The sequence below is a fragment of the Sceloporus occidentalis genome, unplaced genomic scaffold, assembly GCF_023333645.1.
Source record: "Sceloporus occidentalis isolate IW3139 unplaced genomic scaffold, rSceOcc1.0.p SCAF_10, whole genome shotgun sequence".
Lineage (NCBI taxonomy): Eukaryota > Metazoa > Chordata > Lepidosauria > Squamata > Phrynosomatidae > Sceloporus > Sceloporus occidentalis.
The window spans coordinates 22,325,863-22,349,758 of NW_028316990.1; the positions used below are offsets into that span (position 1 = coordinate 22,325,863).

General features: G+C 48.9%; 1 protein-coding gene across 1 annotated transcript in view; it reads right to left on the reverse strand.

The window, feature by feature from the left end:
• Positions 1–16,296, reverse strand: part of USP31 (ubiquitin specific peptidase 31) — a 29,823-nt gene extending 13,527 nt beyond the window's left edge. Inside the window, exons 1-7 of the mRNA XM_089539697.1 lie at positions 15,462–16,296; positions 4,951–5,088; positions 4,426–4,514; positions 4,092–4,184; positions 1,526–1,661; positions 630–774; positions 73–256 (exon numbers count right to left, since the gene is read on the reverse strand). Of these exons, the coding sequence (XP_089395823.1) occupies positions 73–256; positions 630–774; positions 1,526–1,661; positions 4,092–4,184; positions 4,426–4,514; positions 4,951–5,088; positions 15,462–16,268 (1,592 nt within the window). The 5' untranslated portion in view covers positions 16,269–16,296. The remainder of the gene's footprint in view (positions 1–72; positions 257–629; positions 775–1,525; positions 1,662–4,091; positions 4,185–4,425; positions 4,515–4,950; positions 5,089–15,461) is intronic.
• Between the last annotated feature and the right edge of the window lie 7,600 nt (positions 16,297–23,896).

Consider the following 23,896-nt stretch of genomic DNA (forward strand, 5'->3'; position numbering starts at 1 on the left):
ATGAAACCATAGTGCCTTCCTAAAAACCAAAGTATAATCAGACTGAGACAATGTTCCTAAGGGAATGGTTACCTCTTCCCCTGCTGTCCAGTACAGGCTCTGTTACACACCAGCACTACAATCTTGCTGCTTGATGCTGCTGCCACTGCCACCGCCCTCATATTGGAGTTTTCCAGACTCCCCTGGCTATAGGGAGATGCCCGCTGATGGTCGATGCCATACTTCAAGTGGTTCAGGTTACTGTTCACATGGATTCCTGGAAGAGAGTGAAGAAGAGACTTTATGGCCAACATCCACCAGAGACAACCTCAGGGAGTCATCTGGTGAAAGCCTCTCAGAAGCAGCAACCCAACAACACAGTAGGTGCTGATATCTGTGGTTTGCGGGTGTTGGTTTCCCTAATCTCTCCTGAACAGAAAAGCCCTAAAGCAAGGGGGGAGAGGGGAACATCAAGTATCAAGTCACAAGATCCCCTCTTCTCTTCCTCAAACAACTCTGTGCAGCATGGACATCTAGAGACCAGAGGCCAACCCATCCCCAAATTTCCTAAATCACAAGCAGCAGACCTCCATGCAGTAGCCCTCCCCTACACACACACACACACACACACACACACACACACTGCTTACCCCTCTGGCTTAGGATCCCATCCGGCCGGAAGATCTCTGGGGTCTCGAAGGCGAAGATACAGTCACTCTCTTGAACTGTGTCGAGGTCATCCAAGTCAGAGAAAGAGCGGTGGAACCCATCATAGTACATCTCTGTGAGCACAATCTGGGGAAGACCATAGGATTTCACACTGGCCATGTGCGCAACACAATGGAACACACAGACACAGAGAGCTGAGACATAGGCGCCCTGAAGCTCATCCAATGGAGGGTTTTCTCGTAATTATCTGCCCAGTTATTCCTTAATTTGGGGTGCTGGGATTAATGTATGAGGACTGCTGCTGAAATCAGAGCCAACACCGGATCTAGGCCAGCATCCCAGTGGCCCACATTTGGTCCCTCCCAACCTCCACCTCTCTTTTTTTCTAAGCTAAAATGCCCCTTTTCCTAGATGGGATATTTAAAAATATTTGAATGAGGAACCCCCCCCCCAAAAAAAAAAAAAAAAAAAGAATACTAGAGGGACTAGGATATGCACAATTTGGGACATATTTGCATTGTGGAAAATCATGTGGAGGTTTTTGCACAGCAAAGAACATTTCTGCACAGAAAATGCTGCTTTCTATGTTGAAACCCCAAAGCAACACATGTTTTTTTGCAACAAATAAGTCCCAATCCTAGAACTTGCTCATTCTAAGGGGAAACATGGTACAATTATTCATTCCTGTTCAGAACAAAAATCTGCCAAGATCCCCATCCCTAGCCTCTTTTTCTATCAGTTCCACTGGGCAAGAACGTGGCATCCACCCAGTGAGGAAATGTGTGGCATCTGTTGTGCAAGCATGTGGCATCTATCCAGCACAGCCCAACATTGAGGGCCAAGCAAGCCACCCTCCTCCTTGATAAGACAAGTTTACCTGTTTGGTGGGAATTTTGGTTTCTCGGGACACAGCTTCCCTCAGCCTGGCCACTGTTCCAGATAATGGCACAGCCACCCCAATGCGCATGCAATGGGAGCATTTTCCTCGGTACACCACAGTGACATACAGCGGCCTGAAGAGGAGGTACAAAGCAACACCTGTTGAAGGCAGGGATGCTGGACTAAAGCTCTTGAGATTCTCCACCTCTCTCACAGGAGAACACAGGGCTGAGGAACCCAAGATGTGCTGAGTGTGATGCACTGAATGCTACATTTTGTGTGCATTTTGCAAACAAACAAACAAACAAATAAATAAATCTATATGCCTGTATGCTGTCAGAAATGAAACCATTCCCTACCACATTAAATATCCTGAAATTCCAATGTTTAAGATTAAGATTAAGGGGAGTGTTGAGGCTAATCAGCCTATCTGGATAATGCTGTTGTTGACAAGTTGGAAGTCAAGGTAAGCAGAAGGTTATTAAAGGTAACTCCAAATAAATGCAGGTTAACTATGGCGTGTTACAGACCACCCAAAAGGGCGGTCTGCCACTGCCCTTGTTTGCTGCGTGAAGGAGCTGTAGCGGACAAACCACGCGGCTCCTCCGCACAGCAAAAAGAACCCGCAAAAAGCGGGTTCTTCTTGCGGCGCAGTTATGACGCCGCAAGGCACCAATGGCGCCCTTGCGGCATCACAACTGTGCTGCGACATGCGGATGCTAGGCATCTGTCACGTCAAAATAGCGGCGCCCATCTGTATAGGGTGCCGCCATTTTGACGCCCTCGTCACGTGCGAGGGGCGAGGGGTGTCTAAAAGTGCTGCCCCTTGCACGTGATGACGGTGCCTCTATGGGCCCGTCTATAATGCGCCTGAGAAAGACCCTCTGTCCTTCCGCCAAAAGAGAAAGGGGTGAGGAACCACACTTGTTTCACAAAAGCACCTCAGATTACCGTATATACTCGTCTATAAATCAAAAAAATTTATGCCAAAAACGGATCCCAAAATCCTGGGTCGACGTATACACGGGTCTATATGGTAAAGTGGCTCAGAAAAATGGCGGCCGCCGGCTCTTTCCAGAGAGCGGGGGTTGAGTAGCATGTCCTCCAGTCCAGGGAGACTGCCTTTAAAAGAAACGCTGCCTTCCCTCCCTCCCTCCCTGGGCCCCCCACCGGTCTCCTTGCATCGCCAGGGACAGAGCTGCAAGCTCCCCTGCTTCTCTCCTTAAAAAGAGATGTTGCCCTCTGTCCTTTTTCCTCTCCCTTCCCTTCGGACTCTGCAGCATGAGCAGCCAAGATTAGGGAATAGTTTCTTTCCCTTTCCAAACATGAGGAGAGCTGCCTTTCTCTAAGAGAGGCTGGCTTGCATGCCCACCGAGCAGCTGGGAGATTTCACCAGATCGGCTTCTTCAAGAAAGGAGAGGGCCTTTAAAGGAGCAGAGACCTTAACACTTACTCACTGGAGCCACTTAGCGAAAAAGGAGCTGGAAAGAAGGTCTCTTTCTTTGGTGAAATCTCCCAGCCGCTGCTTGAGCAGCTAGCATGCGAGGCTTTCTCAGGGAAAGGGGGAAGAGAGCTCTCCTCATCTTTTTAAAGGGGAAGAAAGCAATCCCTAATCCTGGCTCCTCGTCCTGCTGAGTCCGAAGGAACAGGAAAGGGGATAAGGAGCAAGCGAGGAAGGAAGGAGAGAAGCAGGGATGGCTCCACAGCTGCAGCAGAATGGTGTGGGATGGAGGCAGGGAGGGAAGGGCAGTCTCCCTGGACAAAAGGAAGAGAGGGCTGTTAATTTCCTCACTTTTTAAAGGGGGAAAAACCTAACACTGGCCATAGCTATGGCTGGGAGAAGTCAGCTTGCCTTATTTCACCAGCATCAGGAAAAAGAAAAAGGGGAGAGGCTCTATTTAGCTCAGTAGTTCCCAAACTCTGGCCTTCCAGCTCCCAGAATCCCAGGCCATTAGCTAAGAGGGTTGAGGAACCTGGAGGAGCAAAGTTTGGGAACCACTGGTTTAGCTGCTCTGTTCTTAAAGGGGCAGAAACCTAACACTTGCCCAAACAGAAAGGGAGGGAGGAAAGGAGCCTCTCTTTAACTCTTTCCTCTCCAAAATATACAAAGGAACAAACAAATCTGAGCAACCCTTTGAGTTAGAGAGCCCCAAGGGAGAGGCATGAGACAGGGAGCAATGGGAAAGGCAAGCAGAGAAGCAGGGATGGCTCAGGGGCAGCAGCCACTCAAAGGAGCACCAGGAGGCAAGTGGAGCAGAGGGATAGTGACTGCACCCTCGACTTATTCACGGGTCATATTAAAATCCATAATGTTGGCCCCCAAACCCCACCTCGACTTATACATGAGGTCGACTTATACACGAGTATATACGGTAAACAGTCTAAAAAAAACCACAGAGGATGTTCTGGAGGAAATGGAAACCCCAGCTCCCTCCCCAAGGCCCACAGAACCACTTGCAGCTGATTTCCATCCCCACCCACTTCCCGCATCATTTTTCATGCGTGGGTAACTGGGGCCCCTCACCCTGCCACTGCCACCCGGTTACCCATAGACACATACATACCGTGTGTGAGGCAGTGGGATTGGCAGAGAGATGCACAGGAATGGATCAAAGGTATTACTCTGTTTCTGGCAATGGGGACATGTCAGGGATGACCTAGCAAAGGCACAAGCAGGCAGAAACTTTTGTTAGGGAAAGGTACAGCAGCCCCTTCACCACCAAAGCAATAAGTGGGCGTAAGAGTGACCCATCCCCACAGAATGGGAAGGGAGAGGGCTTTGGCTCCAGGATTCCCTTACATGAAGATCCTATGAAAGTCAGAGCTAGCAGGATGGCATCCCTGCCGCTTCCACTCCTCATCACCATTTATTTCAAAGCACAGTCACGCTTATGATACCTGTACTGGGCCTGAAAGAGCTCCTGGACAAAAGTGCTGTTGATTGGAAACACCGCTCCCTCAATCAAGATGTCTTCCTCCAGTGGCGGCTGGAAGAAAAAGCCATTTTGTAAGAGAGGTGCTCCAGGTGTGCTCTGGGTCATCATTGTACCCTATGGCAAGTAGAGGGCAAAGGTAAGCATGGGAAAGCGCAACCTGAAAAACCAACCATTGCAGCATCTCATGGCTGTACCTAATCTGTATTTAAACACAGAAACACCCAAGTTCCACTTCTCAATCATCCAAACACACACAGAGGAATTGTTTCCCCAACTAGTACAGTTTCCAGTAAGAGTACCATCCAGAGAACATCCAGAACAGTTCTGGGGGACACAGCCACATTTTGGGGGCTGGAACAGCTCACGTCCCTAGGTTTCTGGGCCTACAACACGGTCACCTTCTCACTTATTCACAGCAACGTCCACACTCATGCCAGCAGTTCCTGAGCCACAGAATAAAGTAGAAACGAAGAAAAGCACAGCTTACCTTTAGAGAAGGTCGGCCATTGTTCTTCACAATATTATTGAGGTCTTCATGGACTCTGTCCAAAAGCCAGAGCAGGAACTCCTGAGCATCGTGCTGTGAGCTCCCTCGGTACTGCATGGCGTTCTTAGAGACGATGCTCTGGGGAGAAACAGTGCAGGAGCTAAGTTGGGGCACCAAACCCCGGACACGCGCCTCCCACACTCCAAACACTCTCTGGTTGAAGCCATAAAAGTTTTATTTGGCATAAACCCCTGTGGAATGCAGTCCTCTTGCCTCAGATACAACCTTCCAGATACCACAAGATGCACTGCTGTTTCTGCTTCAACAATGCCTAAGTCTCTATAGGCACAAGGCGCAAGTCCATGGAGTGGTCCTTACTATACATCTAAACCCTCTCAAGTGGAACAGCCAACTACAGCCAACGTATTGCTAAGCTCCCTGGGTAAACTGGAGCAGCCCCCATGTCAGTTCTTGCTTTCAGCCACAGTGTTAAGCAGAGTCTTTGGCCTGATGCTCCAGGAGGGTGATGAGGGACAAATCCTCACCAGCTCATCCATGTCATTGAGAGTGGGACATTAGCCCTTTCCTCACTCAAAATCCCAGCCATCGCAACTTCTTCAGTTGATTCACAACCTGCCCATGCAGGCTGTCTTCCCCTTGGCAGGTACAGTATATCCAATCCAGCAGACCTTGGGCAAGTCACACCCTCTCAGCCTCAGAGGACAGCAATGACAATGACAGCAATGACTAAAGAATCCTATTTTTAAAACCCCATGGTAAGTTCTCTTTCAAGCTCAGACTTCTAGAGGGCCTCCTATCACCCAGCAGGGGCACAGAGATGCTTTAGATGCAACCTTAATCTCAGTCAGCAGCAAAAGAGGGGCTACCGCTCTGAGAGAGAATGACTTCTGGGGTCCTCTCCAGTTCCAAATGCAAACCTGCAATGGCCACCCATGGACAGAAGAACCACTGGCTCTGTTTACCAAGCAGGATATCCAGACACACTTTTTGCAGCATGTTTATCTACATGTTGACCTCCTTACTATCAGGTGAGTCCCCAGTGAGCAGGTTCCTCCAGCTCTGCAAGGCATAAAACTGTCAACAAATGACTAAGATTTGGGGGAAAGACCTCCTAGTTTCAAAATAATTCCCTGAAGATACAAAAACAGGAGTGGGTAGAATCTTTGTAAACTTCCCCCATTTATAAGTTGTTCTCTTTGTTTAGCTCAAGCAGAGATGAGTTTTAAAGCAATACACATGGACTAAGTAAGCAACCAATGACAGTCACGAATGTATCCATGGAATCTGAGCCCAAAAACAGCAAGGAAGATAGAAATAAGCTCTGCAATTCTGTTTGCACCTGTTGCCCAGAAAGAGTCCATGTTGTTTTTACAGGAGGGGAACAAAAGACAATGATGCATCTCTCCCCCCCCCCCCCGCCTTGTGATCCCCACCACTACCACCACCATTCCTGCAGCAAGCCTATTGCAAATCCGCTTTGTCGTCCTGCAAAGTCAGAGGCTTTTAAACAGACTCCTTATTCCTATGACTTACTGCTGGGGCCTGTTCCTCCTGGTTGATGGAATCAAATGGCTGGCCATCTATGGCAGCCACAGTTGTAAACCCCTGGAGGTAAACATCAACAGCTGTCTTGTTTTAAAAACTACCATGAATCTGGCACACTCATTTTTAACCACAGTATCTAGAGAGAGCTTACGTGATGCAAGCTTGAGGCATGCTTTCCCCTACTCTGCTGTTCAACCTGTTTAAAGGCAGCACCTCCACTGTACTCTTTCTATGGTCGATTGGCTTGAACTCACCAGACACCTGCTCCCTAAGAGACTCACAATAAGACCAAACTCCCCAATAACTCCAGTGCGCTTAAGACCTGCATCCTTTCCCCTCACTCCAATTCCCACTCATTCCAAATCAATTGTTTCCATGCATTTCAATGTGGATCCTGCCCTATTTACATGCACACACCCTCCACACTTAAAGAGACTCCCCTTGTCATATTGCACATGGCTTTCTTTGTGCAAGGAGCATAAGAGCCATCATGACTAGCGGCCATCAGCATTCTTATCTCCTTTTGTGAACTTGGTTTCTCCTCTCCTCTTTCTAAAGCCTATCACTCCATCAGGCCGACAACCAATTTTGTAGGTGAACAGGGCAGCCTGTGAAGTGTATCCCTATTATCGCTCCTTAATCTCCCATCGCTCAGCTCCAGTGGATGACCCTGAACACAACCATTCTCCCCAGCCACTTTCCCCACATCAGGCACCATCATATACGTTATACTTTTTGAGATGCAATGACCAGAACTGTACAAAAGTTCCATCCAGAACCAGGAAAACAGCCCAGTTTGCCTTGAATTGATTCAGGGACCAAACCAGAATTCCAATTCCAAAATCCCAGGTCCCCCGTTCCCCTTGCACCTCCTCTCACCTGCTATTACTGGAAATCAACCATTCACTGCAACAGAGCAGTATGACAAAACTGGATAAACTTGGGGACGTAGCATCACCTCATGCCAGATGAAACCTGCCAAAGTTCAGACAAGCACAGCCAAAGATCCCCCCCCCTCCCAGATCCCCTTTACATTTTGATTTTAAATCAAAACAAACGGTGGTAACTTCCTTGGCTCTTGGCTGAATTCAGTGACATTTGCAGACATTAGCTGCCTGTTCTGAAAGGGAAGACACCCAACCAATGTTAGATAAATACACGCATGGGGCTTTGTGCAACAGCAGCCTTTATACTTTGGGGGAGGTCCTAAAAAGGGAAACACTGCTATACCCCAAGGTCCATTGTGTACCATTTCTGTGCAAATGCTTTTGAAAGCAGGCTGCTTTGGTGTGCATGCTTGAACCAGAAAAACATAACACTTTTCTCCAAAGTCTCTTCGTTCAAAGAAAAGGAGTGTGTGTAACACACATACACAGACAGGCTGATCATACTTTAAAGTTTAAGCTTGTGCTCTCCCCACCCCACCACAAACACACATCTCCATTCCCCAGACAGGCCAAATATGCTTCTGTGTTACATTAGTAAAACTAATCTTCCTATGATGCAGCATTCCCTAATCAGACCCCACAATCTGGCTAGGCAAGCAAAGCATCTGCAACAGAAGCTGCTTCCCACCCCACACCAGCCAATAGATGCTCATACCAACCCTTGGACGGAGGACGTGTTCCACCGCATCTCAACCGGATGCCAAAACAAGACCTCCTGAGCCACTGACCACCTGCAGGATTGTCGTCCAAGGTGTTCCTCAGTTGCAGCAGCACCCCAAGACTGCCAAAGTGGCAGGATATAAGGCTGGGGTGGGCATGGATGTGACAGAGAATGGAAGCAGAGAAGCACAGAGGGAGGGGGATAAAAAAAGGCAGGCTGCAAGTCTTACCTGCATTCTGGCAACACCTGGAAGGGCAGGAGTGGCAGCTCACTGTGGTGGGCACAGGCTTCTCACTGAAAGGAGACAGGTTCAGTGGGGGCTCCCGAGAAACTGCAGGACCACAGCTCCCATGATACCTGGTCACTGGTCACAGTAGCCAGGGCTGACAGGGGATTGAGTTCAACAAGAGAGTATGGGAAGAAGTTGTAACTTGGAGGAGTTGAACTGAAATCTCCCAATACTCTCTATTTAGGTGTACCTTACCAGTGAGATGTTCTTGAAATGGGATACATTTAAAATCTCTGGCAGTGAATGAAAGCAGAATTTGCTTTTCACACAGTAAAAAGATGCTTAAAAGAGCAGGATGACAAGAATTGGAACTAACGGCACAACAAGAATGGCACTCCTGCAGGGAACAGGCCATTCAAAGGAGGGGGCCTACAACTGGTAGAAGGAAGCAAAAACCCCTCTCCTTTGGTGGAAAGGACTCCTGCTTCCCCAGAGGCCTCTGAAAGACAGATGGCTTTTGCAAACATGAAATTAAATGTTAGCAGTCTGGCTGAAGGGACGCTCAGGCAGATAGAACAACAAGGCCCGATATAGGTCAGTAGAAGAGATTTAGAAAGACCACAGAGGGATTTTCCAAGCCACCAGGCAACCCAGATAGTCCCTTTTTGCTGTTTTGCTGTAAAACACAAATCCTCCTCAGGCAGCTTTGAAAAAGCTTGTCCTGCCCAACTGTGGCTCTCCTTGCTCAGCAAACAGGGCATGTGCCCCATACGCCTCACATGTTGATGGGTAAGCAAAAGGCACTTACACCAGCAGCAATTCCCAGCTTCAACAAGAGGCATGATAGCAGGCACTCCTCGCTGTCATCCTTGTCGTTGTGAGAGACAGAAAAGCCTTGTGCTGCTAAACAGGCACAAAATGGGGAGGGGGGAAATGGGGAGGCAGCTCTGCTGGTGCTGAAAAGGGCTGAGCAGACAGAAGTGCCAGCTATTAGCACAGAACTGGTGGCACCTGAAGGATGGCATGGCGGCCATGGGGTGGCTCCACATGGGACGGCTCGGCCTTAATCCTTCTATAGGAAAACAACCTCTATCCCAACAAACAGGAAAGGCTGTCTGGAATCATTTCTTTTTGCTCACATCAGTATTAAGCAGAGGGCAATGAGCGCTAATATTCACTTCGCAAATCCTGATCGCTCAATAAGAGACTGGACCCGAGAAGGCAATGCTTTCCCTACCACAAGGGAAGCGTATTTTTAATTACTGGGGCTCCTGGAGTGAATGCTGAAGTATCTGGGGTGTGAAGGCCACATTCCTTCAACCCGACTTTTACTATCCATCCCTACCTTTTAAAAAAATATACACAACTAAACCAATGCAAGAGATTTTGTTTAATCCTGCATGCAAAGCAAGAAAGTTCAAAATCTTTTATTTGTTTTTTAAAACACTTATATCCAACTCTATAGATATTTTGATAAATAAATAAGACAACATCTTGAACTTTCTTCCTTTGCATGCAGGATTTGGCCATGGAAACCCACTGGGTGATTTTGAGGAGCTGCACACCCTCGGCCCCAGAAAATCCCGATATAGGGTTGTCTTAGGTTGGAGGCAACTTCTGATCAAGATGACCAGAAGAGGACTGGGCAACTGTGACAGCCAGAGGTTGCCTCACTCCAGTTCTCATCAGCCACAGCCAGCATCTTCAGTGTTGCTTTGTTCCAACCAGAAGGTCCTTACTACCAGAAAAACCAACCAAATGTACTTGTGAACCATGACTGAGAATGCTCAAACACTGCCAGTTGTCAAGGGGCAAGTGCCAGAGGAACAACACATTCACTAGTACAAGAGAGAGTACAAGACGCCTGTAAAAGCCTGCCGCCTTAAGAAGGATTAACAACTGGCCAAAAGGATGATGCAAGCCACTTGGACCCTACGGCTTTGGGCAAGATACAAAACCAATCCCATCCATACTATTATTTCCACAGTACCTTGACTCCAAAGGGGTACTTTTGATAACCAGGATGCAGGCACCTCCACAACTCCAGAGGGCAAAAGGGCACACTGCCATTGACAAATATAGGGCAGGCACAGGAGCCGCTTCTGCATCCAACTGAAAAAGCCAGGAAAGTGTTTAGCTAGGCAGAATTCGGATGACAGAAACTGCTGACACAGTAAGGTGAAAGCCATCTTGTCTTGCAAAAAGCAGCACAGAATCTTTTCAGACAGCCAGTGTGTAAAGCTCACGGTTTGACAATGAGTACAAACAAGGGGGGGGGGGGGGAAGGCTTGACTTTATTCAACAGACCAGCTCCTTGGCAAGCGGTAAGAAAGTATATCTTACACCCATCTGGCTACAGAAAACACACTCTTGGCTAGAGGAAAGCCTGAAAAAAGGACTGGAAGCAAGAACTGGGGATACAATCTGCTTGTGGGCAAAGGAAGGCAAAGCAGCAAAGAGTATTTCTGCAAATGCTGGGGTCCTTCCTCCCCCCACAACCATTCCAAGCCCTGTGAGAAGTGCACAAACTCCTGCACTATATCATGACCCACAAGGATGCTTTCCACGCTCATCTCTCTTTTCCAAGAAAAATAGCATGTCACAAGAATGTGACAATCAGCTTTCAGAGACTACAGGAGTATTAAGTTCAGAACTGATTCTCAAATAGTTTCTTTTGGGGAAAATCTATAACTGCAATTTGAGAATAAATTCGGGTTGAACATGGATAATGTGAGTTGAATACTAAACATGCATAAAAAGACATGAATGTATACACATTTTGTGACTTGTGGGGTACAGCCATATCATCTGTCTATTCAGTGGGGACTGTGCCCATTTCCTGGCCATTATACAGACTCTCCCAGAGGCCTTGCAGAACGTGCATTCCTCTGTGAGGCCTACTCTTTCTCTGGGTATTATATATAATCTCCCAATGAGACAAGCAATTTATTTCCTAAGCTTTATAGAAATCCCCCCCCCCTAGCAGAGGGAGCATTTTCATCAGGGTTAAGAGGAAGGAGAGAGGGATACACTACACACACAAATACACACAAACACACACACAAGCCATGCTCTGTTGATCAGCATGGAAAACAGAGCCATGCCCCCACTCACAAAGAGGATCAGAGAAAGGGGACTGGGCAGGCTGTGCTGGAATAAGACAGGCGTCTGCCTGGGGGCAATAAGCTCACCTCTGAACTCGAGATAAAAATGAGGGCATGTTTAGGGAGTCCATGTCTGCTCTCCAGGAAATGTATAAGGCAGTTGAAGTATACCTTTCCCCCAAAGCTCAGGGGAGATGATGGACACAAGCAGGGAAAGGTACAAAATTCCCTCTTCAAGGATTCTCCAGGGGATGCTGTTAATGCGCTCAATGGCCAGTCCTTAAGCACATTAGCCGATCAGCCCACATCTCCCCTTAACACACACAGACACAAACAAACAGAGATTGGGTGATTTTTCATAGAATCATAGAATCGTAGAGTTGGAAGAGACCACAAGGGCCATCCAGTCCAACCCCCTGCCATGCAGGAACTCTCAATCAAATCATCCCCGACAGATGGCCATCCAGCCTCTGCTGAAAGACCTCCAAATCCCTCCTTGCTAACACCTTTGACTTCCAGCTATCTGGAGAAAAGCTGACCACCAACAATAGTTGTTGCTGCTTGAATGAAATCAGTTCTCTGGCTCTCTTTCTTTTCTCTCTGCTATTCATTCATTCATTCATTCATTCATTCATTCATCAGTCCTCTATATTTATGCCAGCCATTTATCTTAGTTTCCCAATGAGAACACCTCCTTATCCACATCAGGTAGACGTTTAAGAAAGCCACTGGGCATTTGAAAGACCCCCCCCCCCCCCGTCACTTCATAGAAACCTCCATAGTGGCAGTCATGTCAATCAGTTGTGGTACACACACAAATAGCTTTGTGGTACCACAAGATCACTTCATGGTTTAATCTACAAGTCTGTTGATCTTTCAAAGTACCAGAAGACTTGCCCGGCTCTTCTGCTCATTTGCTTAACAGTCACTACCCCTGAAATATCCCAAAACTGCTTGAACTGCCAGCTCATATTTGGCATCATTGCAAACTTCAGAAAGAAATGGATTAGACAGATTTTTTTTTCATATAGTAAAACAGACCCATTAAATCATCTTTTGAATGGCGAGTCAACACTTATGTAAATCCCACTGATTCAATGGGTCTTCTCAAACAGAGCCTGCCAATAGGATCCAGGCCACACTGTTTAAATGAGACTATAAAGATGGAGAATGTATTATCATATCAAGGTTGGCTATGACTATCAGCCTGGGAATGAAAAAGGCTCCCTCCAAAGAAGGTAAAGGTTTCTGCATACCCCAGGGGCTCTGCAAGTAGGCGAAATGCAACAGGTTTAAAAGGCACAAAGCATAAAATGTAAGACATAGTCCAACAAAAAGGAGATTCCAGGACTTAACACAATGTTGAGGGCAGCTGAGCTACAGAACGCTAAGCGTCGCTGCTGAAAGAAAAGGGGAGACAGTCTTCTCACGTTTCACAGAGCTTGGGGTACCTTAGATGAGGGCCAAGGGGGACATATGGTTCCTGCTGTAGGGGACTTCTCAGAAGATGGAAAGAAATAGACTCTCCTTTCTTTCCAATTCTCTGGAAACTGTCCCCACCACATATCACACCAAGGAACTGGGTTTGGGGCTATCCTACAGCCGATGGAGCCCATGCTTTCTGGCACAGCAAGAGAAAGGTCCAGAGGATGAGAAAGGAGAAAAGCAGTCTTCTTCCCATCCTGTGTCCACTGTGCATAACCTAGAGCTAGAATATACTGGACCACTTCTCTTAGCGGCTGCTCACAGCCTGTTTTATCCCAAGTTGGCACTTGGATGAGTATTATGGCCTTGATGGGAAGGGCAGAGATGGCAATTCATAAGACTGGCATTAGGACTTAGCCCACTGACTCCAGGAGACATGTTGCTGTATCTTGCCAGAATAATCCACTGAGGGCACCTGCAGCATCTCATGCTCCTATTTTTGCACACCTTCAATCAGCTGGTCCCCACAGTTTGCCCTGTTCAAATTAGGAATTTCTCTACCTGCGAAACAAAGATGACATTTAATTTCAAATGTGTTCAGGGGGAGCACGACTCTTCAGGATCTGAGTTCTCTGGGGATGAAGAGACACTGCCAGGGAGAGAGTTGTGTCAAGAACAACATCACCTGGGCTCCTATGAAATTACCAGGCCTTCCTGGCACTGATTTAAAATAATATCAGCCACCATTGCCCATTTCAAACTGCAGCCTGGCAGCTGCAAAGACCAATAGGTCATTTAGGCATTATTCCATCCTCTCCATCTGCCTAGGCCACAGAGTCCTTGTCCCTAAGGAAGAAATATAAGACATGATGTAGAAAAGATTTGAAATGTTCATGGCAAGGGGCCTTCCTAGCCACTCTTTCCACGAGGTCCCCTTTGCTCACCTTTCTTCCAAGTCAAAAAGACAGTCTAACCTTTCCTCACAAGGGAGCTGTCCCAGCCCCAGATCACCAAAGTGGCTATTTGCCGCTCTTTATTTATTTATAGCTTCTCCGGCATCTCAGACAAAAAGTCTGAAGAGCAGCTAACATACAATCAATTCTTTTTATTTTAATAGTATTTTAAACAAGTAGTTCCCATTTGTGATAGAGGTTGCCAATTCCAAGTCGATATGCTCTGGGAAGAAACACTGACAAATAATGACTCAAACAGTTGCCTCTGCTCCGAACTTTCGCCCGGCTTTGCTGCACTACATCTGCTGGAAATAAAGCTGGTTTTGAGACTGTTCTTGCTGCTTGTCAGAGGCAGACAGTTAGCATTTCTTGAGCACAAAACAGCCGCTTGGGCTTGAAAACAGAGGGTGACCTCCTGGAGCTGTCTGGCATCCCCCTCCTTTGCTTTTGGAGATTAAAAGAGGAACAATCCCTGCACATTCTCCTGACCCAAGCATCAGGGGCAAGCAGAAGACAATGGCCCCCTTGTCTCAGCCGCCAAATCATAATAAACTGGGCTCTGCATTGCTCTGCTGCCGATGGGGAGGGTGCCAACCAGGAGGAAGAAGGCCAGAGTGGTCCAGACCCTTCCTGAGCCCCAGCTTTGCTGTCTGAAGCTGCCAGAATCCTAAACCAGGACCCTTGAGCCCAACGGAGTGTCCTTCTGAGCAGAGAAGTGTGCAATGCATGTTTGGGAAGAGGGCCTAGGAACTGGGGGTTAAGCAAAGTCTAGGCTAGAAAACAACCCTGCAGGGCCAGTTTATCCACTTAGACTATCACCTACCTTTAAGAGTAATTGACAAAGAGAACGTTTGGGAGTATGAGCTTTTGTAAACTTGAGCCTACTTCCTCAGATGCATCAAGTCTAGGAAAGCGCTTTCTTTCAGTTAGTCCCAAAGGTGCTACACGATCCCTTTACAGACTGATTTTACAGACCAACATGGCTATATCTTTGAGTTGTATAATCTACATAGGCAGAGATGTCTCCTAAAGAGGCTGGACAGCTCTCTGCTGCTGGGGAGGCTCCTTCCAACTCTAGGATGCTATGAAGCCCTGCTTACAAGGAGCTGGGCCCCAGCATTGTCAGGCTCTAATAGGCTGGCTGCCGGCTGGGGCCTCCCCAGTGTTCCTTTGCAATGCTTCTTTTCAGGGCTGGGAAGCATGTGGTTCTTGGATTGCAGCTCCCAGCATTCCTCAGCCCTGCCTGTGATGCCCAGGACTGCTGGGCGTTGCAGTCCAACCGTATCTGGAGGGAGGCTGCATGGGCAGCCAGGATGCCCAGTGATGCCCACTCTGGCTGGCAGCACTTGACCAGCTCCACCAAGGGAAGCCCCAGGGAGGGAGCCAGGGGGGCATGTGTGGGGCCCGGGGCTCCCCAGAAGCAGCCCTGGCCCCATCCAGGCAGGGCCCCTTTCAAGCCCTTTGGCAGACGGCTGGGGGCCAGGGCTCTCCCTTAGGGGACACAGCCCTCCTCCTCCTCCTCCTCTAAGGCCCTGCCCTGCCCTGCCTGGCTCCAGGCCCTCTGCCTGGCAGCAGCCAGCCAAGGGGCCTCTTCCAGCCCGGGGTGCCCTGCCTGCCTGGGCTCACCTTAAACTCCCTGCTGTGCTGCGGGGTGTACTCCAGGGTCCAGAGGGCGCGGACCAGGTGGGCCAGGTGCTCCGTCACCTCGCCTTCGCCAAGGGCAGGAGGAGCGGGGGCTGGAGGCAGCAGGGCCTGGGCCTCGGGGCTCCCCCGGGGGCTACCGGCGGACTGCCCCCCTGCCCCTGCGCCCGGGGCCCCGGCGTCCTCTTCGTGGCGGAACTGCTCCAGGGCCAGGTACTCGGCGAAGAGCTCGGTGTTGCTCAGGCATTGGACCACGGCGTTCATGAAGCACGTGTTGCCGTGGTTCCGGAGCCCGGAGACGCCGGGGACCCCCGAGGGCAGTGGGGGCCCCGGGGAGCACGACGAGGGCGGCGGCGGAGGAGGAGGAGGAGGAGAGGACGAGGAGGCCGCGGGGGGAAGCGGAGGAGCGGGAGGCGTAGGCGGCGGAGGAGGCGGCGGTCCCTGCGGGGCCGGCTGGGGCTCGGGGTGGCCGGGCTGGAGGCAGCGGGAGAGGCCCGGGGGGGAGGCCGAGGCCGCGGAGGGAGGGCCGTGCTCGGAGCCCAGGTGCGAGAGCGTCGAGAGGGTCTTCAGGACGCGGCTCATGAAGCCGCCCAGAGAACGAGGGGACGAAGCCGAAGGACACGGGGAGGAGCCCCCCGAGGACGAGGCCCCCGCCGCCGGAGACCCTCCGCCTCCTCGGCTCCGGAAGAGCAGCCGCTTGCTGAAGGAGCGCTTCTCCTTGGCCGCCATCGGGGACGACGACGCCGCCGCCGCCGCCGCCGGGGCCCCGCTCCTCACGCGCCCCGAAGACATCGCGCCTCCGCAGGGCCTCCGCCTCCTCCTCCTCGGGGCCTGCGCTACCGACAGACCAGGAGGCGCCTCAAGCGGAGCACCATCCCGGCCTCTGGGCCTCCACGGGCCTCGCCCCGGTCAGGGCCTCCGCCGCCCCGGGAGACCATGAAGCGGCCGGGAAGGAGCGGAAAGACGGAGGAGGCGGTGCCCGCGCGGAGAAAGGACGCAGACGAGGCCGCGTCCGCCATCTTGGGTCAGGGCAGCCCCCGCAGAGGCACAGTGAGGGCGCCATCTTGGGTACTGGCAAAGGCCTCTCCCTTACAATAACGCCTTCCTCGAAGGAGGCGCATGCCCAGTGGACCCCCTTCGCGGATTTACCTCAGAGTCAGGGGCCTCTCTCTCGCACAGAACGCCACAATCCCAGTCACACACAGACCTGTGATGTTCCTTGCTTGGCAAGGCCCTTTGGTTCTTTTGCCTATACACTTGTCCCTCCATATTCACCAGAGTTAGGGGCACAAGTCCTCCACCCTGAATATGGAAAAACCCGAAAATAAGCAAAAACACCACGTTTTTACCTGAGAGGACACCTCTCTAGGAATCTCTGGGTCCTCCAGGGCAACTCTGTGGTCAACGTCTGACAAACACTGACCATAGAGTTGCGCTGGACGAGCTACAAAGGCCTAGAAGAGTGTTCTCTCTAGGAATCTCTGGGTCCTCCAGGGCAACTCTGTGGCCAACGTCCGACAAACACTGACCATAGAGTTGCGCTGGAGGAGCTACAAAGGCCTAGAAGAGTGTTCTCTCTAGGAATCTCTGGGTCCTCCAGGGCAACTCTGTGGCCAACGTCCGACAAACACTGACCATAGAGTTGCGCTGGAGGAGCTAGAAAGGCCTAGAAGAGTGTTCTCTCTAGGAATCTCTGGGTCCTCCAGGGCCACTCTGTGGCCAACGTCCGACAAACACTGACCATAGAGTTGCGCTGGAGGAGCTAGAAAGGCCTAGAAGAGTGTTCTCTCTAGGAATCTCTGGGTCCTCCAGGGCCACTCTGTGGCCAACGTCCGACAAACACTGACCATAGAGTTGCGCTGGAGGAGCTACAAAGGCCTAGAAGAGTGTTCTCTCTAGGAATCTCTGGGTCCTCCAGGGCATCTCTGTGGTCAATGTCCGACAGACACTGACCATAGAACAGCGCTGGAGGAGCTACAAAGGCCTAGTAGAGTATCCTCTCTACAAGGACGTAGCCAAGGGGGGTTTCTTGGGATCTGGACCCTCCCTTCCATTAGAAAAATGAATGGTGTGTGCTGCTGCACCACCGCGCCCAAGCCCCATTATAATGGCGGCACTTAGTCTGGACCCCCCCTTCCTAAAATCCTGGCTATGTCCCTGCTCTCTAGGAATCTCTAGGTTCTCCAGGGCCACTCTGTGGTCAACGTTCGACAGACACTGACCATAGAACAGTGCTGGAGGAGCTACAAAGACCTACTAGAGTATCCTCTAGGAATCTCTAGGTCTTCCAGGGCAACAGTGTGGTCACCCTCCGACAGACACTGACCATTGAACTGCAGTGGAGGAGCTAGAAAGGCCTAGTAGAGTGTCGTCTCTAGGAATCTCTAGGTCCTCCAAGGCAACTCTGGTCAACATGAGACAGACACTGACCATAGTACTGCAATAGAGAAGCTACAAAGGCATAGAAGAGTGGTCTCTGTAGGAATCTCTGGGTCCTCCAGGGCAACTCTGTGGTCAACGTCCGACAGACACTGACCATAGAACTGCGGTGGAGGAGCTACAAAGGCCTAGTAGAGTGGTCTCTCTAGGAATCTCTAGGTCCTCCAGGGCAACTCTATGGTCAATGTCCGACAGACACTGACCATAGAACTGCACCAAAGGAATTACAAAGGCCTAGTAGTCTTCTCTCTAGGAATCTCTAGGTCTTTCATTGCAACGTTTAGTTAAATATAAATGCCGTCTTCTTCTTTGAGATCTGCCGTAGCCCTTTGGAGCATCATGCTGAAGAAGATTGTAAATAGAGTTGGAGCGAGAACACAACCTTGTTTCACACCATTAGTTATTAGAAAGGGCTCCGAGAGAACGTCACCATATCTGACTTGACCTTGCTGGCCTTCATGTAGCAGGATGATCATTTTGAGGAATTTGGGGGGGGCATCCTAGTCGTTCCAGGATCTGCCACAGATGTTTTCTACTCACAGTGTCGAAGGCTTTGGTGAGGTCAACAAATGTTACATAGAGTCCTTTGTTCTGCTCCCTACATTTCTCTTGCAGTTGTCTAAGGGCAAATACCATGTCTGTAGTGCTCCTATTAGCTCTAAAGCCACACTGGCTTTCAGGGAGAAGCTCTTCTGCAATAGTAGGGACTAATCTGTTCAGCAGTATCCTTGCGAGGATTTTTCCAGCAATGGAGAGCTGTGTTATACCTCGATAGTTTGAGCAATCCGATTTTGCTCCTTTTTTCTTGTACAGGGTGATGATGACTGCATCTCAGAGATCTGATGGCAGTTCTCCTTTTCCCCAGCAACTCACAAGGAGCTCGTGGAGTTTAGCATGGAGTACATGACCTCCGTATTTCCAAGCTTCAGGTGGAATTCCATCAGTCCCGGCTGCCTTGCCATTTTTCATCTGCTGTATGGCCTTAAGGGTCTCTTCCAAAGTGGGAGCTACGAGGGTCATTCAATAAATACTTAGCCTACAAAAGAAAAACGAAAATTTTGGAAAAGTGGCGATTTAGTTTGCAACAGTCTCCTTTTAGCTCAATACACTTGGCCCAGCGATGCTCCAACTTTTTCAACTCGTCTGAAAAATACGTTTTCCCGAGGTCTGCAAAATAGGCCTCTGTGGCGGTGATGACCTCCTAATTTGACCCAAATCTATTCCCGGCAAGTGACTTTTTCAGGTTTGGAAACAAAAAGAAGTCACAGGGGGCCAAATCTGGGGAATACAGTGGATGGGGCAGCAATTCATAGCCAAATTCAACCAATTTGGCCATGACCACGGAGGTATGAGCCGGCGCGTTGTCGTGGTGGAACAGCACCCATCGCGCCGACAGCTTTCTCATGCCCAGTTCTTTGTGTAAAATATGATGCACCGTTCCTTCTGCGATGCCTACAGTCTCAGCTATCTCGCGAACCTTCAATCGGCAGTCTGCCAACACGAGATTGTGGATTTTTTTTACGTTTTCCTCCGTAGTAGCCGTTTTTGAGGCACCTGGGCGTGGCTCATCAAAAACCGACGTGCGGCCATGAACAAACTCGTTGAACCAATTCTTGACGGTCACCATCGAAGGAGAAGAGTCACCATACACAGCATCCAAGCGCTCTTTGATTTTGCTGTGCGTTTTCCCTTCCAAAAACAAGAATCGAATCACCGAATGATATTGCTCTTTTTCCATTTTTGCAAAACCGACCGACACGCTCGCTTCCAAAGACTATCAAAACAAAACAAATGAAGGGAATTGACTGAAACTTTGACAGTAGGCTTCTAAAAGAATGTACCGCACAATGGTAAAACTCTTTTGTAACAGCAGCGCCATTGGGCGGTGAGGCTAAGTACTTGTTGAGTGACCCTCGTATGTCCAATTCATTTTTCATATGTCATATGTTGAATAGCTGAGTCTTGGACTACTCGGTTGGCACTAAAGAGGCTTTGGAAATGTTCAGCTCATCGGTTCAGAATGGAAGCTTTATCTGTGATTAGTGTTTGACCATCTGTACTGTATAGGGCGCTTTGGACCTGATATGTAGGTCCAAACACTGCTTTAAGAGCTTCGTAAAATCCTCTGGAATCACCCAGATCTGCACAATGTTGTGTCTTTTCTCCTAAGTTGATCCATCACTTGTTCTGAAGGTCTTGAAGTTTTTGCTGGAGTTGACTACATGCAAGGCGAAAGGCTGCTTTTCTTACATGGCAAGATGGCTGGGCAAGGTGTGCCTGGTGAGCTGACATTCTGCATTGGGCATCACTCGGGTATGACGGACATCGCAAATATTTCTCTGGCGCACTAGGATATAGTCAATGAGGTGCCAGTGTTTGGATCGGGGATGCATCCAGGTTGTCTTCAAGCTATCTTTCTGCTGAAAGATGGTGTTTGTAATAGTCAGCTGCTGTTCTGCACAAAACTCTAGCAGGAGGCGTCCGTTATCATTACAGTTTCCAACACCATGCTTGCCTAAAACACCTTTCCAGGCTTCGAAGTTCTTTCCTGCTCTGGCATTGAAGACACCAAGGATAATGATTTTGTCTTCTGCAGGGAGTTTTTGTATAAGGTGGCATAGGTCTGAGTAGAATTTGTCTTTCTCCGCAGGGTCGGCTTGCATAGTTGGGGCATATATACTGAAGAGAACAACATGTGGGAGGCGTAAGGAGATCAGAATGTCCTGTTGGCAAGGTTTCGAGTTTGGAGGCAATGGAGTTTTTGATCATAAAGCCTACACCTGAAAGATGTTTTTCAGTTTTGGGTTTGCCAGACCAGTAGAGCGTGTAGCCGGCACCATGTTTTTTAAGGCTGCCTTCCTCATGGAGACAAACTTCACTAAGAGCAGCGATGTCGATGTTAAGTCGTGACAGTTCATGGGCTATTAGGGCAGAACGACGCTCAGGACGTCCACTGTCTGCAGAATCTTGCATGGTTCTGATGTCCAGCATGCAAGCTTCAGTCTAGTTGCACTTTTGGAGGCTGGTGTGTGCCTTTGTCTCTTTGTGTTTATTTGACCGCATCAGAAGATGCCCGTTGGCCGTGGCTAGCCAACCGGGTAGATGGGGATGAGCTTTCTTTAGGCCACCTTTTCTAGGCCCCTCTCCATATGGAGCAAGCAGTGCTCTCCTTAAAAAAGGCTGCTTGGTCATTCAGGATGCTGCTGAACAAGACTGTCATCCCCAGTCAGTCTCAAGCGAACAAAGTCCTGAATCACCTGCATGCAGGGTTGGGTCTGCGGCTTCCAGTGCATCTTTACACCTGCCGTTTCGTCCCTCGCCTATCGCTACAGGGCTTTTTCGGAGATTGGATGTATCCTTTGAGCCTGTGCAATGGGTTTTTCTGGTGGAGCGCAGCGTGCACAGAACTGGCCTCACCCTTTAAACAAGAGGTTCGTCTGCTGAGGCCTTGACAAGCATGGACGGTGGCAGCGAGGTCCTCGGGTCGTAGGTTTGATTAGAGTTTTCTTCTCTTAGATGGTTGACCTTACAGGGTTAGACGAGCACCATCTGCCTGGGTTTGGGATTAGAGTTTTCCTTCTCCTAGGATGGTTGCCATAAGGCTAGAGTCCATCCTGCCCTTTGGCGCTCTTGGTCAGACCCTTCGGTTGTGACCATGGGAGGCCCTACCAGTGGCTAATATACCACCGCCAGCAGAGTTCACAACTTCATTAGGGTACGCAAGCCTCTCCCCCACGACAAGGGGGCCTCAATGGAGAGGCCAGATGGAGGAGAAAAAGATATAACATCTGTATTAATATAATCTATAAGGAGAGACCATTTTTCCTGAAAGGGTCTTTGATTTTGTTGTTTTGAGTTATAGTTAATATTTTCTGATAATTTCTCCATAAGTCATTTTACTGTGTTAAAATATTTACAAGTACTATGACTAGGTAGAATAATAATTATAATTATAATTATTATTATTTATACCCCGCTCTTCTGCCAAGGCTATCAGAGTGGCTTACAATTTATTAATTAGACATTAGAATAAACTTATTGAGGATAAATTCTAGGAAATGATATTTTTGTACATCACGAAACAATGTCGAAATTATACCTTTTTGTGTAGGTCGCTCAAAGGGAGGCAGAAGTTACTTGTACTACAACTTTAAAGGGGGACTCTCTTTCCAATATGCAAAATGAAACCCTCTGTAATTTTAAATGTCTATGTTTGTTTAAATGCATTTTTATTTTTTTAATTAAAAAATTAAATTAAAAATAATAATAAAAGAAGTGCCTAATCATCTGTTTTTCCCTCTCCAAAAGAAGTTGTCTGCACAAGGTGGGTCATTTTATCACAATCCTTTGTAGTGCATTGTGTCAACAGATGGCACTTGCTGGATTATCAGAGCTATTTACATATTTGCATATGCAGCAAATGTTTGAATTTGCATCTCAAAGGTATGGCCATACTAGTCTGTTGCAACAGAAAGCCACACAAAAAAGTATTATGGCACATAAGAGACAATCGGACATTCCAGAAGAGATGTGGTGATTGTTGCAATTCAACAAGTGTATCTCACACATACACAAAGAAAGAGAGGCACATACACTTTCCAGTCCTTCTGAAACACAAAAGCCAGTGATTGCCACCAAGCATCTGAACAGTTGCTGGCAATCACTGATGCAATCTGAATTTGGAGTCATCCACAGTCTTGTCTGGCTTTTGTTAGCATCCATGTGGATGCCAAATCAAATCCAGTTTTATTTGCAGAAAGCCACTCTAATTTGCACAAGGCTAGTACACACCAACAAACAAAACCGACATAGAGATATACACCCATGCTGACAAACAACCACATGGCCATAAACGTAAATCCTGGATGCACATACATATACACTCATCCCTCCATATTTGCGGCTTTGATTATTCACGGATTTGATTAATATGTTCTCTCTAGGAATATGGAGGTCCTCCAGTGCAACTCTGTGGTCAACTTTAACTCAAAGTTGCCCTTGAGGACCTAGAGATTCCTAGAGAGAACACTCTTCTAGGCCTTTGTAGCTCCTCTCTTGCAGCTCTATGGTCAGTGTCTGTCGGACGTTGGCCACAGAGTTGCCCTGGAGGACCTAGAGATTCCTAGAGAGAACACTCTTCTAGGCCTTTGTAGCTCCTCCATTGCAGTTCTATGGTCAGTGTCTGTCGGACGTTGGCCACAGAGTTGCCCTGGAGGACCTAGAGATTCCTAGAGAGAACACTCTTCTAGGCCTTTGCAGCTCCTCCAGCGCAGTTCTATGGTCAGTGTCTGTCGGACGTTGGCCACAGAGATGCCCTGGAGGACCCAGAGATTCCTAGAGAGAACACTCTTCTAGGCCTTTGTAGCTCCTCCATTGCAGTTCTATGGTCAGTGTCTGTTGGATGTTGACCACAGAGTGGCCCTAGAGGACCCAGAGATTCCTAGAGAGAACACTCTTCTAGGCCTTTGTAGCTCCTCCATTGCAGTTCTATGGTCAGTGTCTGTTGGAAGTTGACCACAGAGTGGCCCTAGAGGACCCAGAGATTCCTAGAGAGAACACTCTTCTAGGCCTTTGTAGCTCCTCCATTGCAGTTCTATGGTCAGTGTCTGTTGGATGTTGACCACAGAGTGGCCCTAGAGGACCCAGAGATTCCTAGAGAGAACACTCTTCTAGGCCTTTGTAGCTCCTCCATTGCAGTTCTATGGTCAGTGTCTGTTGGATGTTGACCACAGAGTGGCCCTAGAGGACCCAGAGATTCCTAGAGAGAACACTCTTCTAGGCCTTTGTAGCTCCTCCATTGCAGTTCTATGGTCAGTGTCTGTTGGAAGTTGACCACAGAGTGGCCCTAGAGGACCCAGAGATTCCTAGAGAGAACACTCTTCTAGGCCTTTGTAGCTCCTCCATTGCAGTTCTATGGTCAGTGTCTGTTGGAAGTTGACCACAGAGTGGCCCTAGAGGACCCAGAGATTCCTAGAGAGAAC